This window comes from Conger conger, chromosome 6, assembly GCF_963514075.1.
Source record: "Conger conger chromosome 6, fConCon1.1, whole genome shotgun sequence".
NCBI lineage: Eukaryota > Metazoa > Chordata > Actinopteri > Anguilliformes > Congridae > Conger > Conger conger.
Window position 1 is genome coordinate 36,173,884 of NC_083765.1, and position 19,136 is coordinate 36,193,019.

At 47.4% G+C, this 19,136-nt stretch overlaps 1 protein-coding gene across 2 annotated transcripts in view; it reads right to left on the reverse strand.

The window, feature by feature from the left end:
• The window catches only part of znf423 (zinc finger protein 423), a 134,879-nt gene that overhangs the window by 11,461 nt on the left and 104,282 nt on the right, over positions 1-19,136 (reverse strand). For both annotated transcript variants that reach the window (XM_061246700.1, XM_061246699.1), the window contains 2 exons: positions 5,535-5,666; positions 1,247-1,362 (listed from right to left, as the gene is read on the reverse strand). In XM_061246700.1, the coding sequence (XP_061102684.1) occupies positions 1,247-1,362; positions 5,535-5,666 (248 nt within the window). The remainder of the gene's footprint in view (positions 1-1,246; positions 1,363-5,534; positions 5,667-19,136) is intronic.

Consider the following 19,136-nt stretch of genomic DNA (forward strand, 5'->3'; position numbering starts at 1 on the left):
TCCGCTATCATAACTCAAAAGGCTGTTAATCAGCACATAAACTGTGTGGCCGCAGTAAGTTTGACCCCAAACACAGTGTAACCGGAGTCATTAGAGAGGATTGTGAGGCTGTGAGCGGGGTGTAGGGGCACAGGGGTGTATCCAGCGCCCCTGCAGGGGGGTGATTGATTAAGGGTGCAGCGGGGTCTGTCACAGCGCCAAATCCTTACTGACGCTGAGCGCCGCCCGCTCTTCTGCCCGAGGAGCCACTCCTGGCACCCACGTCCCAGACCCCCCCACACCCCTTAATGAGAGATTTACCTGAGCTTGTGCGTGAGACCGTGTGTGTGTGTGTGTGTGTGAAGGAATGTGCACAACTGTGTGTGAGACGCTGTGTCACTGTGTGTCTGTGTGTGTGTATGAGACTGTCTGTACGTGTGAAGGAATGTGTACAACTGTATGTGTCAGACATTGCCTGTGTGTGTTTGTGTGTGTGTATGAGTGTCTGTATGTGAGAAGGAAAGGAGATATTAGAAAGATTGTGTATATTTGTGAGACACTGTTTCTATGTCTGTGTGTGTGTGTGTCAGTCTGCGTGTGTGTGTGCGTGAGTTGTGCGTGTGTGTGAGTCAGTGTGTGTCAGTGAGTGTGCATCTGTAAGGAGTAGGAGATGGATGAGGTAATCTCAGGGAGGAGTCCTGCTCACACACTGTTATAGCACATGCTGCTCTGACAGGAACAATGCAATAAGACAAAGAGCTCTGCTCCTATTGGTCAATGATGCTATCATGCCATGTTCCCATAGGTCACCCTTGTGTCGTGCTGCGGCAGGTCCCAGACACGTTCACAACAGGGCAGTTTGGGGCCTTCAGGTCTAGCACAATATTTACAGATGAGTTCAGAATCTAAGATACAGGTTGTGTAGTCCCAGTGCATCATGGGAAGTAGATATTATTTGAGTTAACAGTAAGCCTTATTCCAAAAGCCTTAATTGAATCATTGCTTTTTCACAGGACAAGTTGTGTCGACAAGGTTTGGATTGTACAAATGTAAACAAATGTACACAAGATTTGCCCACTAGCCAATGTTTCCACATAGAAACCCAATGATCCAAGAGCATGTTACAAACCTTCATGTTTAAAAAAAAAAGAAAAAAGGTCAAGTGGCACATATGCATAAGCAAGTGTCCTCTGGTTTGGACTACATTATGAGTTTGGACTTCATTATGATGTCACTTCTTGGTGGGAGAGAAGAAGTTGATACTGACCTGGAGCTCCGTCTGGAAGAAGAATTTCTGAGGACACTGGGAGCAGTCGTAGATCTTATCCTCCTGCCCATGGACAGCAAAGATGTGCTGCTGCAGCTTATTGGCCTGGACAAAGACTGGGGGACAGAAAAGGGGAGGGGTCAGTTCACTCATTGGCCAGGAGAGTACAACTGAAAGTAGGAGGAAGTGTTTATTGGTTAAGACTGGAATTGAGGGAAGACAGTTGGGAGTTTTGTGTGTCAAAACAGAATTCAAATAGAACAAGTCAATGTTGAATAAGAGAGAGAGAGAAGAAGTCAATGTTGAATGAGAGATGAGAGAAATAGAGAGAGAGCAAACAAGAGTGAGAAAGAGAGCGAGAGACAGAGAGAGAAAAGAGACACGGACAAACTATTCCCGCCAGACCCTGTGATATTTATCAATAAATCATCTTTTCCCCTTCTCCCTCTTTTAATTCTGTCCTTTTTGTTTTGGTAAACTTAGTTTTTTTTTTGCTCTGTGGAAAGTATGAATTATTAAATCTCCCTAGGACCATGGATCTCACTTATTCATGACCACCCTGGAATAGAGTTAAAATTTAAAAGACTGCGGCTGGGGTGGGGGTTTGTTCATAACACACAACCCTGCTGAACCGCTGAGGGGGTAGGGGGAAGGGGCACCAGAGGGGGACAGATGTCCCAGAGAGACGGGCAGGTAGAACAGTCCTTGTGGGACGTTGCAGCTGCAATGCTAGCGGCTGCTGACAAAGCCACTTCATTTTATTACTTTTTTTAAAAACGGAAAAAAAAAAAAACCAAGGAAAAAAAAAACGTGAGTCACATGTCTCAGTCTGTGCAAACTAAACAAGGAAACAACTTGCTGTACCCACTGGGGCCTGTAGAGGGAGCTCCGTCTCTTAGAGGCTGACATGAGCCCCCCTCATCCCCCCCACCCCAAACTCTGGAGCCAAGTGGAACTGCTGTGCTAAATCAGGGATGTGATTGGTCCTGATTTCTCCTGATGAATCAGGAAATAAAGATTTTTCAGACCTTAAATGCCTTGACCGGAGGCACAGGGCTGGGTATGGAGCATGCACAGACCAAGAGACAGCCAATAGCAGGGGAGAACGGTCAGTGGTAGAGCCACATACTCAAGGCCTGAGAGACGTTTAGGGCCAGGGAAAATATCAGGAACAATCAAATCCTTGTATATGCAGCACTGCCTCAACCCTTAAAGAAATGGTATATACTGCAATGCACAGTAATGTAAATGTGTAGACCTTTTGGAAAATATACAATATATTTGCAGTTCGAGATAACTGCAGTAATCTTCGCTCTTTTGCCATCGGAATTTTATCTTTAATTTTATATTTTATTGTTACATTCTTTGTCTTTTTTTATTTGTTTTAATATGTGTATGTTTTATGATCTCAGCGAAGCACTTTATATATTTTGTTTGGATAAGTTCTATATAGATAGAATTATATTATTATTTATATCAAATACTAAAAAATAATACCTGAAAGAAAACATCAAATACTTTAAGATATTATAGAGTGTTGCAATATCATAAGAAAATATTTTGTTACAATACATTTATAAGGGTGGGAATCACCAGGGACCTCACAACATGATATTATTCCGATATTTGGGTCATGATACAATAGTGCTGCGATTCTTTCTTTTTGCGATACACCTAGAAGTATTCTGATTCAATGCTTGGATTTATTGCTATTTTCAAATTAATTTCTTTCCTCATTTGACTACAGTAAAAAGTTGAAATCATACGCCTAAGGAGAAAAGTTTGCCAAAACCCCATTACACCCCACAATAAAAAACCCTGCATCAATTAATTTCACTTAAAATGTTTACTTGTGCAAATGAACACAATGAACACACAGCAGCCTGTAAGAGAACAAAACATTCAAGAACACATGGTCCCTTCAGCAGCTCAAATTAATTTCAATAAATAAATGATAGTGCAATTAGATTTATGGGAAAAAGGGAAATAATGAACATGGCGAGACTGATCTAATTTCAGCACCACAACTGGATTAGTAACAGTTGTAGACCATTTGCAGTTTGCAGTGTAGCATATAAAAACACTAATTTTACCTTGAACACCTTTGGTAGATCAATACCGAGCTAACTAAGCAGTTTGGTGTAAAGACTTTTTTAAATTTTTTAAATTTATTTAGCAAGTGTCATTATATACAGTAGTGTGCAAAAAGTGGGATTTATTTCTATCTGAAATATTTCTTGGTCTTGCCCAGACATCAACTGTTCTATTTATCTTCCATTTTATAATAATGTTTCTGACAGTGGGAATAGGTAGTTTGAAACAGTTTGCAAGTTTTTGTAAGCATTCTCCTTCTTGGTGGAAATGGACCATCTTCATTCTGAAATCCTTGGACAACTGTTCAGAGCAACCCATGGTTGTTAACACCAGATAGAACAGCCACTGCAGTTGGATACTTTAGAAGTCATGGAGTTACTTCAGAATAAAAAGTTCAGCCCTAGAATTACACTCACCTGACTCATTGAAGCCCTAACGAGTAAATCACCTGGGTCTGGGCCTTAGTAATCATCCTTTTAAAAAGTAACAAAGAATAATCCAAAAGGGTTGCCAAACCTTCACACTGGGCTCTTTTCCTTTTATTTATATAATTTATATATAGTAAAAAATTAAAAGCTTTAGAAATTAATCCCTTAAAATTCATGGAAAGGTCTCATTTTTTATGTCAGTGTAGCTACAGTTTTGAAGCAAAGGTAGATGGCCAGCGAGCTATCCATGACAGAAAACATACCATGAGACCATTTTGACCCAAGATGAAATTTAATTTGAATACTAGGTTACACGCGTGACTAGACCAGTATCTTTTGTGAGTCAGTCGGTGCTAAAATGTCAATCTACACATTTAACATTTATGAAATAACACTTACAGGATTGGTGTGTTGTCAAACATGCAAAGTTTTTTGTGTTCTTGCGTGCAGTTATTTATGGGTAATCTAATAATTAATGTTTGGGAGCTCTGAAAGAAGTAAATTTGCCTATGCACGGAATGATGTCATCTTTGTCTGTTAAACATACATGGCAGAAAATCATTCCAGCTGCTCCGGCCCAGGTCTTCACTCCTACCCAGTCCACTTCACACTGAATTGATCATTAACTCGGTTCAATTAAGCCGTGGCAGTGGGGGGGGGGGGGTGGTTGGTCAGATGACTGGAGGAGATGCGGGGGCAGGGAATGGGGGTATATATATATATATATATATATATATATATATATATATATATATATATATATATATACACAGGATAGTGTGTGTGCACGTGCGGGCAAATGTGCGTGTGTATATACAGTACTATGCAAAAGTCTTAGGCACCTTAGATTTCTTACATACATTTTATATACATGATCTTAGATGTTTAGATGTACATTTTATATGTTTATTTTTCGTTTTCTGCATTAATGTGCAGAATAAATAGCACATTTTAGATAAGAGAAGATTAGTGTAAGAGAATTTATGCAGTTTTAAAGGCAAAGGGTGGTTATAGCAACTATAGATTTGATATAGTTTTTGTTCACTGCTCTTTGGTGAATTTTTCAAAATTTAAAACAGTTAATTTCATAATTCTTGAAAGCACCGGATTTGTTTTTACACGTGCCTGAAGACTTGGTATATACCTGTGTGCTTGTCAGTGGAAATCTAGAATATGTTCTGTACATTACTCATTCATACAAGTAGGCTTGCCTTTGCATACGTTTGTGGATGTGTGAACATTGTATGTTGGGTATATATGCTCAGGTTGACCTGTACACCAGCTTATTATTGCAAATATTTAATCATCCAATCACGTGGCAGCAACTAAATGCATACAAGCATGCAGATGCGTGTGTGTGTGTGTGTGTGTGTGTGTGTGTGTGCATATACGTATGTAGAGCAGATCTTCATTCCTGATCCTGGAGAGCAGCAGGGTCTTGCTGGTTTTTGTTTTCACTCCAATAAATTTCACTCCAACCAATTAAAACCCACGAAACCAGACGAGGCAAATTAACTGTGTAATCAACTGCTTTAACTGATCAATTAAGAGGCAGATACCAACAAAAAGCAGCCAGCCCTGCAGCTCCCCAGGACCAGGACTGAAGACTAAAGTATACGCAGTAAAGTACCTGCGTATGTCAGAGAGTGCATGGAGAGCTTAATTATTGTCACGGCTGTACACACACACGCACCGGTGTGTTAGCGCGCGCGTTATACACACACGTGCGTCGCCTCCTTGACCGCCCTCGACCCCCGCGCGCTCACCTGTGAAGCAGACGGGGCACTTGAAGGTCCCGCCCATGCCCTCGAAGCTGTGCTCGATCAGGTGACACAGGAGCTTGGCCGGAGAGTCGAACATCTGGTTGCACAGCTTGCACTCGTGATTGATGCCTTCCTCTGCACAAAAAAATACATAAAACAAGTTCACATGATGAAGCCTGTTACCCACGTGGAAGACGAGAGACACCACACACAAACAAATAAATCACACACAGCGCACACAAACAAATAATACACCAGCCAACGGAAGCCGATGCTTCTGTTTAGCACCGGGGAATTCAGCACGGCGGTTTATACTAGAAAGCTGTAAAGCGCAGTTTTTAAATATACAGTACAGAACGCATTTCAGCCCAGTAGCAATTATATTTCAGTGCATCTCCCTATTTATATCAACAGTGCGTTTCGTCATTGAATGAACTGAAATTCAACACAGCTCAGAGGTAATTTCAGTAAGCCACAAAGTGCGCTTAAACATAGCACAGACAAGGCCTCAGCATAGCGTCAACCGTTTCAGCACACACAGTAAAAGGTTCAGCGTTATATCAACTACATTTAGTCCCAACTGGACTAAATTTCTCAGTGTTGCGCACCTGTACAATTTTATTGTCGAGGACAGTCATACTTTGTCACGCAGTGTTGATTGGACAGCCAGATGGAACACTAAAATTCATATTCATGGATAGGCTATGCAGGTGCCACAAATGTACATGTCAAAAGTTTGTTGTCTCATTACTATGGAGACAATAGAACTCTCCCTGCAGGTCTTTGCAAAGTATAAACGCAAACATTTTTGTCACACGACAGGTCGAGCAACAAAGTCTAATTCCATAGGAGAGTGGACATGACCTGAAACAGTCTTCATAGCAAGAGAAAATAAATATTCTTCCTGTGTGGAATAGAATTTCTAGTTATGGACCAAAATAATTATAAAAATTGGTCAAACATTTTTCAAAATATCAATACAATTGTAATAGATATACAGTGCTTTGTGCCATAAATTAAGTGGGGGAAAAGTCTTATTTGAAATACATTGTATTTTTGCTGAGGTAAAAATACAATGTGTTATTTGAGTATAAAGATAAACTTTTGGGAAGGCTATTGTTTCTCCTTGAACCCATGTCGGAAAAAAGTGATCAATCCCTAATACCACAATCCTTCTTACCATCAAGTCAACGTCCCATTAAACGTAATGCAAGTTACCATGGAATTGACCGTATACAATACACCCCTCGCGAATGCACTATTACAGCCCTCGAAAATTGTCCAAATACTTACGGACCTCACTGTATGCATGGTGTACCGCAACAAGACACAACACTATTTTCAACTGCCGAGCCCTCTCTCCTGGTCGGTTAAAAAAACAGAAAGAAACCGGCACAGCTGCTGGACAGACCGCGGGGATCTGACGGGCCTCGGCTGGTCCCTGGCCGGTCTAAAATGGGCCGGGTCGCCGGGGCGACGGGCCCCCTCCCGGACAGTCCGCCTCGGGCCCGGCTCCCTCCCCTCCTGGCCGGTAATTGCCTCGCCCCCCCCCCGGGGCCCTGGCTATCTGCCCTCCCCGATCGGACGCTCTATTTTAAGCCCCCGCGGATGACATCACAGCACCCCCTCGCGGGGCAGATGAAAGGTGGGCGGTGGGGCGCCCCCGCCTCGGTCTTATCGGCCGCTCCACACACAGGACAGAGCGCCGCCCCGCGATCCCTGCTCCATCAGGCCCCTACCGGCCCGGCCGAGCCCCGATCGAGCCCCCATCCAGCCCCCATCCAGCCCCCATCCTGCCCCCATCCTGCCCCCATCCTGCCCCCATCCTGCCCCCATCCTGCCCCCGTGATGCGGCCCTGGATGGGGATTTGAACCCTCCCTCCTCTCTTCCCATCATTCTCTGCTCAGTCAGTTTCACGCCGCGGCTCTCTGAGTTGTGTTGGGAGGGGGTTAATAAAGTCTTCAGTCAAATGTTACCAAACCCCCCCACTGTGTGTTCTGATATAGCCCTGCCCACACCTGATATATACTCCAACACTCCCCCAACATAACACATTACAAACTCTTGTGTATCAGAACCCCATCCCCCTAAAACACACACGCAGCAAACACAAGGACACACTCATCCCTGTCTGCACTGAGGGGCGGGGTGGTAGGCCATATCAGGGTATAAAACAGGAAGAAGAGAACTTGACAGGGGAGCGGAGTATGAGGCAGAGGGTAAGAGAGTCAGACTGCATGTGCTACCTTCAGAAGTTACAAAGGCGGGTATAAAAGGGAAGAGAATAATCTGAAAGAGGGTCATGGGGGTAAGGGGATGACATTAGGGCCACAATACAGTATTAGGGTATAGAAAACGTCCCAGGTTTGTGTGCCACTGTGCAGTATTAGTCCAGCGCTGCTCTTGATTAAGACTCAGATGGAGAAGGCACTAACAATGGCAGGTTGCCCTACAGCCAGTCTCAACAGACCCTCTCACCTGACTGTATGCTAAAGGCCCTTCTTCCAGCAGCGAGAGGACAAGCCAGGAACGTGCCTGCTTAAACCTGGGTCATATTCAGAGAGGGAACTAGTACAGTTAGAATTACTGCCTTCAACTTGGATCTAAAGGTCAAGTGGGGATCATTTGTGTTCCATAAACAAAAACTAAAATTTAATGAAAGTACCAACAAAAAAAACTAAAAAAAATTGTATGTACCTATACGGTACCACCCCAATGAAAAGCTTCTGTACCTTTTCAGCCACGGTGCGGACATTTGTTTCTGCGAATTTACTTTCACAGGGTTGGTGTGACTGGTTGTATAGTGGGTTTGAGTCTCTGAACTGCCCTACACTTGTAGTAGAGGTACTAGCCTGGTACGTGACACTAACCTACAGACAATACCGATACCCATCTTACAATATGGCCGTCAGAGCTTCCTGTCAGAAATGACAGAAATTACACGGCCAACCACATTCTACCAAGCCTCATTTCCATACTGATGTACAAATTAGCATATCGATTAGCGCAATTAATAGTCTCAACCGTTTCATTGGTTACGGCGTGCAGAATGTGTACCGGCAGTTAACAGAATTCAGACTATGAATATTGCGTGGTGCTCTGCAAGGTGGAAAATTCAGTGTAGTTTTACACAAAGGTGGAAAGCAACTTTGATTGGACAAAACCAGGGGTCCATTCAGGTTCTAGGGCTCGGACCCTTTACCAGAAGGGTCTTTATTGGCTCTGATTAATTGTCAGTGTTCCTTGAGCGGGTTTTTAATCCGTGAGATCTTTTTGGCTCGTGAATATGAGATCTTTCTGTTATTCTCATTTAATCACCCCGGCTCATGATCATAAACTATAACTGCTATGCACTTACAATCCTGCAATTATGCTTTACGATCATTAAGTATAACTGCTATTGAGTTACAGTTGTTTTTTCTTGGCGATAAACAAGTCGGAGCTTGTGCGTCTGTTTAGCTTAATGATTTACGGGGGCTAAATGTGTTACTTCCTGTTCCCGTTCCGTGCCCTTGTTCCTGCAGCTCTCATGATGTGTTCTTCATTTATCAGGCCTTGATGGCCCAGTAATGTGAAGCTATGACAACTACTCCTGTAGCAGGCTGCTACCGCTACTTGTAACACTACAAGTAGTAGCCTACTGAAAATGCAGCTGATTGAAACGACATTGAAATACCAATAGTCATGACAACACTAACTACACAATATGCAACCTTCATAGTATATAACACAGTTATAAGCAATGCAAAGCACCTGTTATAACAGTTTATTACAACTCAGGATAGACATCCGAAGAGATCAATTTGTAACTGTTACATTGAATGTGTTGTGTAAAATTTTATGCATATATTATAACAGCAATTTGTCATGAGCCGTACTATGCTGTTCTGGCTGTCTATTATACGTCATTACAGGTGTAATGTCATGCTTACGTCCACCCCTGGCATCATAATGAGCACTGGTCTAGTAATCCCAGGAAAAGTAAATGGGGATGGGGGAGGGATTAGGAGGAGGGAGAGGTAAGAGGTGAAATCTGGGCCCAAACCTTTAGCCTCACAGTAAAAACCACATGATCTTACATTAATCAGAGATCCATTGTGTGTGTGTGTGTGTGTGTCTAGGTGTGAATCTGTGCGTGTGTGCGTACTCACGACTGGGGGTGTATGAGTGACAGCGCAAGAAAAAGTATGTATGTATGTATAATGTAAATCTTGTTTGCTGAAAATGCATACGTATACATGCACCTCTTGACAAGACCCCTAAATGTGCAGGTTTAAAATGATGCCCTCTCAGACAGCATTAGTACTACACCGCTACCGTCTGCTTGGCAGTGCAAGCAGGGTTCTGCCATCCTCGCTGCGATGAGGGCAATCCAAGACGGACTAATTGAGCAGAAAGAGAGCGAGAGGTCAGAGGTCAGAGGTCAAGCTGGGTGTCGACACGCAGACAGATGGATGCACAGGCACGATGGCGGGATTACGACGAGCCAAAGGGAGGCAGCCAGCCTTACCAAAAAAAAACGAACGCGCGCGTACACAAACAACGCCTTTCACTCCTCCCGTCTTCACCTCTCCCGCAGATCGAAAAGAATCAAACTACCGTTCCGTTCGACAGGAGGCCGACGGGGGTCGCGGTCGGAGAAGCTCGTCAGACGCCCGTTAGGCATTCGGTGCGAAAAGAAGAAAACACTTAACGGCGCTGGTGAGGAAGCCAGAGAGACAGGAAAATCTCACCACCTCCAAAGGTATGCGGCGTCTTAATTGAGAAACGGCGTGAGGCCTCGACACGCGAGCGGAATGAACGATGAGGACTTTCCAGGACACTAACGAACGAGGGGGGAAAGAGGGAGGGAGGAAGGGGAGAGAGAGAGGGAGGAGTGAAACAGGGAGAAAGAGAGGACTGAGGGAGGGAGGAGAGAGAGAGTGAGGGAGCAGAGAGAGAACAGAGAGAGAGTGAAGGAGCAGAGAGAGAAAATGAGAGACGGGGAGAAAGAGAGGAGGGCGTGAGGGAGCAAAGAGAGAGAAGGAGCAGAGAGTGAGAGAGAGAAGGAGCAGAGAGAAAGAGAGAAGGAGCAGAGAGAGAGAGGGAGGGAGGGATCAGAGAGAGAGAAGGAGCAGAGCGAGAGAAGGAGGGAGCAGAGAGAGAGGAGGGTGTGAGGGAGGAGAGTGAGAGAGAGAAGGAGCAGAGAGAGAGAGAAGGAGAGAGCAGAGAGAGAGGAGCACGTGAGGGAGGAGAGAGGAGCGCGTGTTGGGCATATTTGTTATTCTGAGCCGTCGTTCCAGGCTGAGCGCATTTTTGAGCAAACATCGGTGCTGGAGGGGTGAGGGGGGGTGGGGGCGCTTCCAGCTAATTGACCAGGGGAAGGACCAGGTGGCGCCCCGCTTTGCGCCCCCTCCCAGGCGGATCCCGGGGGAAGCGTCCTGTCTGCAGGGGAGCGTACTCCCACCCCCCCACACCCCCGTGGCGTGCGCAGGCACACAAATGAGCTCCTCCTCTGGCAGGAGCAGGAACAGGAGGCCCCCCAGGGGGTCACCCCGCGCTCCGCTAGCCAAATCGCCAAAACCCCTTCCCCCCCGTGGCCGGGGGTTGGGATTGATGGCACGGACACCCGGGGAGGGGGGCAGGGATGGATGGGGCGGAGGGGCGGAGGGAGGGATTGTGGGCAGGAGGGGATGGTGGTGGGCTCCTTTGGGGGCTAGCTGAAGGTGTGTTGCCATGGAAACGTGGAGGGAGAAAGCCTGGCGCGCCGAGCTTGACCCAAGGTGGGGGGCGGGGCGGGGGGGGGAGGGGGGGCCAAAACCTGAGCGAGAGCACGTATGTATATATGCAGGTGCTCACACACACACACACACACACACACACACACACGCACGCACGCACGCACGCACGCACGCACACATACAGTACATACAGACCCACATGGCCATACACACACACATACATACATACATACATAACGTACACACCCACACAGCCATACACACAAACAAAAACACAAATGCACACGAGTGTGTATACACACATACACATGCACACACATACACATACGCATGCATGCTCTCACACACACACACACACACACACACACACACACACACACACACACACGCACGCACGCACGCACGCTCACATGCTCACACGATCTCACACACACACACCCCACTCCCTCTCTCTCCCTCTCTTGGCTGTGCCTGTGATTCACACGTTTCCGATTATCCGCAGTAAACATTTCCGGAGAGCGCGCGGGCCTGCCAGCGAGATGGAGACTCCAGCTCCAGATTATTTTTGGCAAAAGCCGTCGGCATATGGGGCTGACCAGCTTGGAATCTCCTATCAGATTACATAACAGTGGGACGCTGGATCCTTCTATGCCATAGAAACCGACCTTCACGAAAACAAACACGCTCTCCTTCCAAAGCACGCTCCCCTCTCTTCCCTCCGCCTATCGTTCCTCTTTCCCAAAGCGCGCTCTTCTCTCCGTCCGGACGTTTCCCTCTCTTCTGCGACCACGGAGACACACAGGTCCCTGCTGCTAAATCAGGCTGTTCTATGCGGTTCTGTGGATTTGCTAGTTTGTGTTTTGCGGTCTGTTTGTGGTACTACCGGTGTCATGTGTTGCTTTGTTTCCTTCTCAGTGCTTTGTAGTGTGGTCTGTGCTCTGCCTGTGTTGCCTTTTTGTGCTATTCTCTGTATTGTGTTGTTTTTGTCCATGTCACAGGTGTAGCCTACTGTCATTAGTGGTGTTTTTTTCTATTGTGTCGCTCTTGTCCATGTCATAGGTGCAGCCTACTGTCGTGTGTACTGTCGTTTGCGGTGTTTTTTTGTATTGTGTTATTCTTAGCCACGTCCTAGGTGCAGCCTACTGTCATCTGCACTGCGTTTGCGCCGTTTGTTGGACTGTGCTGTGGCTGTCTGCCTCGTCTGTTCCGTTTCCCATGAGCCTCGGCATCATCAGCGGCGAGTCGTGCGGCGGCCTCCGCTGGGCCCGTGACAGCGGCGCGCTTTGATCAGGCCGGCGGACCTCACCCAGCCGAGCCAGGACCCCCGCGCGTCGAGACCGGACGCGCAGCGGAGGCCATCACTACCCACAGTGCACTGCAGGACGCTGGGGCCCTGTGTCCTTCCCCTGCTCCACCAATGAGAGTCCGCGCTGAATCACACAGGTCCCGGCCCCCTATCCGGAAACCCCACTCCTCCCCCGCACTCCGCTGAGTCCTGCCTTCTGCCTCTCTCTAAAACACAGAGCTACTGACCACCATTACACACTGTGCAAGGAAACTTCTGAAGACTGAAAAACAGACAACTGGATGCTTGTTTGTGTACGCTTGTGGATGAGTGTGTGTGCGTGCGTTTGTGTATGCATGTGTGCTTGTGTGTGTGTGTGTGTGTGTGTGTGTCTGGGGGTGTCTGCATGTTTGTCCTTTGTAACTGCTGCTGGTGTTCCTTACAGTAAACCACCCAGGGGTTGAAAATGTAAATTTACTGTGGGATAACCCAGAAAAGGCCATAAACATGAAAAATGTTAATATTTATGTAAAAAAAAAAAAAAGCCCCAACAAATAATTCAAAATGCACTAAAAAATTCAACAAGGTTACCATCACTGCACTTCTCTGGAAAGTACAGTCATACCTGGCTACGGCATTCACGGCCATGAGAAAGAGACATCTTGTTCCCACAAACACACACACACACTCACCATACACACTAGACACACTAGACACACTAGACACGGCGCACTCGACACACACTTTAAAACGGACTGCTTTCCCCATCTTCTAGGCAAAGATATTTGCGTTTTCAGTGTTAATTTAACATTCACAAGTGCACATGAGGGAATAGTTCTAATCAGCACACCAATAAACCCGCAAATGACACGTCTTTATAAGCTTGTTAAGAGCAAATCTCTCCCTGAGCATCCATTCAATTCAAGTGTCAGTGTTCTTCTCCTCCTTCTCCCTTCTTCCTTTCTTCTCTCCTCATTCCCTCCAGTCCTCCTCTCTCTGGCTCTCCCTCACTTTCTCACACTCAAGTCAATTCAATAATGCACTTTCACTCTCTCAACCTCATACATACACCACACATGCACATGTATGCACACACAAACACACACTCTGTCCATCTCTCTGTCTTTGAACCCTGCTAAGTCCCAGTCCTTGTATTTTGCATCGTCATGAAAACACCCAGGCAAACGGCACAAGCACTAATGTGTACTATCACAGGAAAGAAGCCAATACAAACTCATAGCTTGCTTGAACAATCAATATTCTATTTCTCCAGTACAAACTGGTTTCCAGACAGTAAATAATCCAGAGGTAGAGAGACACCACCTCCAAACGCCTTAACTATCTTGCCCCAACACAGAAAGGCAGAAGACTCCAGCCCTGATCACTGTATCCATTCTGCCCCAACACGGATTTTGCCCCTCACATAACAAACGCCTGCTGCACTGAACTAAACATTCAAACACCTGCCCCAACACATGAAAATAACCTCGAAGACCAGCGTCTTTCTGACAGACCACGCCTCTCATATCTTCCTATATTCCTTGTAGTATTTTTTTGTCTCTTAACACACAAGCAAATATTCAAATGAATTCAAATTGTCTCACTTCATTAGGAATATATTTTGTCTTATTTAGTTAAAAAGAAAAAAAGAAAAAAGTTTTCGGTCTCAATACAAGTCTAAAATAAGATTATATTTTGCAGTGTATTAACGTGCCATTTAGATAATACCGAATGTGGACTTGTTTCTGTATTTTGGTCATGCACTGTAATGCAATGTATCCTGTTTGGATGGTCCTCCAGGACAGTGTTTTAACTCCAGTCCTTGGGACCCACTTGCCAGAAGGTTTTTTGTTGTAACCAGGAACTCACACGCCTGATGCAATGACTGAACCAATCAAACCTCCAACAATACCCTTGATTAGTTCAATCAGGTGTGAGCTCCTGGTTACAACAAAAACCGTCTGGCAAGTGGGTCCCAAGGACTGGAGCTGAGAAACACTGCTTTAGAGGCAAGACAAAGTAGAAAACAAAGTCTAAACTGGTCTAAGTTAACACATCTACCCCGAACACCTAGAAACATCTTGTGACAGTGACTCCCCTTTTCCCAACACTGGAACAACTCAACCCCACACTTCCGCACACCTGTCCCAACACCCGAAGGTGAAGGTGAGTTCAGCTAGACTGGCTGCCCAATTCCCAAACTTTTAATGGGCCCTCGCACACACACACAGACACAGGCAGCAGATTGTTAATTGAGGCGGAGACAGTAATTGCCTCCTCTAAGTGGTCAGCTAACCTAATACAGGGCCGGGATTGGGGAACGGGCCAGGATGGCGGCGGGTCTTATTGCATTTGGAGCGCGGCGTTCGGAAGCACACCTGGCCTCTCCCTGACCCCAAACAGGGAGCCGTACACCTGCCCTGGAGCTGCCACTGAGCCGGGCTGCTGTGGCGTCCGACCAGGACTCCTGATAGCAGGGAGTATAGACCCAGCCATGACCGCAGAAGAGGAGAGAACGCACACAAATATATGTACACACACACACCTCTCTCAAACACACACACACCTCACACATACATCTCTCACATACGCATGCAGAGTTCACCAACATACAGCAAGGTCCGTAAACATTTGGACAGCGATGCAATTTTTACATCACTCCATGTGAATACCCAGCTTTAATGAGACTAAGTAAATCCACATCGAATGAACCGTGTAGAAATTTCATCCCTATAAATGTGCGTCACACTTAAAATACTTACAGACCTCATTGTATATATGCACATGCGGAGAATGCGGCAACAAATGCTGCACCTAACATTCACAGAGAATGTATGTGTGTAGGTGTGTGTTGTTGCAGTGTACTGTGTAATATGTATGTTAACATATTAATTTGTGTGTTTGTCTGTGTGTATCCTCATGTGTGTGTGTGTGTATGGAACATGCCTAATCCAGGGCCCCTGGGTGAGTCTGTGACTCATGGTAGATCTCCCAAATTTGGGCTAAAGGCAATCTCCATGACCCATTCTACAACAACAGCCTATTGTCAGCCCGTCCTGTGGGACCTCAGCTTCCTGGGACTTCATTTCCTGTGTGTCAGCTGAGGGAGTAATAACCATGAAACCAACAGCAGCCCCAGACCCAGTACACAGACCTGGCACACACACAGACCGGGCAAACACACACACAGACCATGCACACACACAGACCCGGCACACACACAGACCCAGTACAGAGACACAGTAAACACACAGACCCAGTAAACACAGTCCCAGTAAACACACAGACCCAGTAAACACACAGACAGACTCCCTCTCTTACACACACACACACACACACACACACACACACTCCTTGTCAGCAGATACAGGTGAGTGTACTCCTGCCTCTCTCTCAGTGTGCTGCTTTATTAGGACAGCCGCTCCTCTCTGGTCGACAGCCTGTAAAATATCTGGCAGCGGAGAGGGAGAAAAAACCTCAGCAAATATGAGCAAGCAGCAGGACACTAATAATGCATCTCCAGCTGTTCAAGTTAACCTGCAAATGTGTCCATCTGTACCTCAGAGAGAGAGGGAGAGAGAGAGGGGGAGAGAGAGAGAGGTACAGAGAGTGAGAGGTGATGGGAGAGAAAGAGAGAAGGTGAGAGAGGATGGGAAAAGAGATTGGGAGAGAGGGTGTGTGAGCAAGAGGAAGAAGAGAGAGAGAGGGGGGAAACGAGAGGTTAGGAAGAGAGAGCAGACGGCAGGAGGGGAATGACGAAGAGGGGGAGAGAGGGAGGCAGAGAGAGAGGGATGGAGAGCACCCAGAGGAGAGAAAGAGGTCCTGCCAAACGGCAGCTCGGTGCCCGGCGGTCTGAGCTGCAGGAGTGACCTTCCCGCCACTCCTCCGCCAGAACCTTGCGCTCCGAGCCGGACCGACCGGACCAAACCGGGCCAGGTCACGAGACGCACGGCCCCAGCGCCCCACAGCACATCAGCCAGACCTCTGCAGCCGGCGCTCGCCCTCGCCTCCTCTCACACAGAGCGCCGCACGCACACACACGCGTGTGCAAACACGCACACGTACACACACGCACAGACACACAGGCACACACACAAATACCCGCACAGATAAACACACACACACAGGGACACACGCACACACACGTGGGCGAAAACACACACCCACGGACACACACAAACACCCACACAGACAAACACACACACAGGCGCATGCGCACACACACACATACCCGTGCACACACACACATACACACACACACACACACACACACACACACACACACGCAAACAAGCACGCACACACACACACATGCATGCAAGCACACAGACACACCGGTGCACATACACACAAACAGGCGCACACACACACGCCCACACACACACACACACGTGCTGCTGTTTAAGCATTCCCGCATCACGGAGACAAACGCTCTCTGAATGTCACCTCAAAGTCACCTGGGCTGACTTTGCCAAAAACGCCCCTCCCTCCCTCTGTCCCTCTATCTCTTATAGTCTCTCTCTCTCTCGCTCTCTCTCTCCCTTGCTCACTCCCTCTCTTTCTGTCTACAGGTGTTTGAATAAAAACCCAGCTCTGGAGTGTGAAACAACTGCATTAAAATGGATTAAGTAGCGAATGGACTGCAGGCAAGTAAGAAAACTGTTAATAATAATGCTAATACCAATAATAGTAATACAATATATTTGTAATAATATACTTATTTATTATATTTTTTGGGACATAAATTTAATTAATTGACCCTCCAGTTTAACTATTGTATGGGTGGATTTTGCTAAGCAGAACTCTGTTACTCTTTCTATCTCCATTTCTCTCCCTCCCTCTCCATCTCTCTCAGATGTCTCAGGAATTAGGACGCGTTTGGCACTGCTGGGTGCACCTCACAAACGCCTTCATTCGGGGGAGCTACGCCACACAGTCAATCACTGACTTATTATCGTATTACTTTTCATAGGAAACCCATTTTGTTTGGTTGGAAAGAGTGAATGATCAAGGGTACATGTTACGGTTAGCTCAGAGTTGCGATCGCAAGACCTCAAAGTTTTGACTGAAGCCATTTATGAGAGACAAAGCATACTAAAGGCAAGGTGTGGCGACGGCGAGATGAAGAACTCAGCATGCGCTCTTGTACGGCCCAAACCTCCGCTCCCGCACACGAAGGTAAAGAAAAACAAGCCTGCATTAAAACCACCTCCCGCCACCTGTATGTGCCTCGGGCGCAGTGGCCTAATGGCTCTCGCGGAGTCGGTGGGAGAAACGAAGTCGCTCTTTCTCTTCCCGAAACGCAAATAGGCTTCTGCCGAAGACGGCACGCAGGAAAGGGAGAATTAGGAAGCGGTCGCAGCGTGGGAAAGGCTTCTTCGAGACGCGCCGAGGCGGTCGTGACGCACAGCCGCCGATGAAATGATTTGCCGAGCGATAAACGGGTCGGGAGGCGCGGGGCGCGGGGAGGAGAAGAGAAACGATTCATGCGAAAGCCGCCTTCCACGAGGCGTCTGCAGGCGCCGGGGGCGGGTAGGGGGTAGGGGAACGAAAATAAATAACGTTGATATTCGGAAATAAAACCGTGAGTAATGTCGGCTCCACGGGCAGGCCGGCTTTTCATCCCGAGCCTCTCTCACGAGCGTTCAGCGTTCCTAAAACCGACGTGTCCGACTAGTCGGGGAACGACGCCTCTCTCACGTGCGTTCAGCGTTCCTAAATCCGAGTCCGGCTAGGCGGGGAACGACACCTCTCTCACACGAGCGTTCAGCGTTCCTAAACCCGACGTGTCCGGCTAGTCGGGGAACGACACCTCTCTCGCACAAGCGTTCAGCGTTCCTAAATCCGAGTTCGCCTAGGCGGGGAACGACACCTCTCTCACACGAGCGTTCAGCGTTCCTAAACCCGAGTCCGGCTAGGCGGGGAACGACACCTCTCTCACACGAGCGTTCAGCGTTCCTAAACCCGACGTGTCCGGCTAGTCGGGGAACGACACCTCTCTCACACGAGCATTCAAGCGTTCCTAAATCCGAGTCCGGCTAGGCGGGGAACGACACCTCTCTCACACGAGCGTTCAGCGTTCCTAAACCCGACGTGTCCGGCTAGTCGGGGAACGACACCTCTCTGACACGAGCGTTCAGCGTTCCTAAACCCGACGAGTCCGGCTAGGCGGGGAACGACACCTCTCTCGCACGAGCGTTCAGCGTTCCTAAATCCGAGTCGGGCTAGTCGGGGAACGACGCCTCTCACACGAGCGTTCAGCGTTCCTAAATCCGAGTCCGGCTAGGCGGGGAACGACACCTCTCTCACACGAGCGTTCAGCGTTCCTAAATCCGAGTTCGGCTAGTCGGGAACGACGCCTCTCTCTGAGGTCGAAACTTCCTGCGCCAGGAAAAAGACCTCCAAGCGCAGCCTCGGTCAAACCCAGCATGCATCACTGCGCCCCGGGCCCAGTTCCCAGCATGCATTTCTGCGATGTGAGTCACAACCGCATCACTGCAAAAGCTGAGAGGACGAATGGAGGGGTGGGATGGGAGGGTGAGAAGAGAAGGTGGACAGGGTGGGAAAGAGAGAGAAGGGGGGAAAGAGAGAGAAGGTGG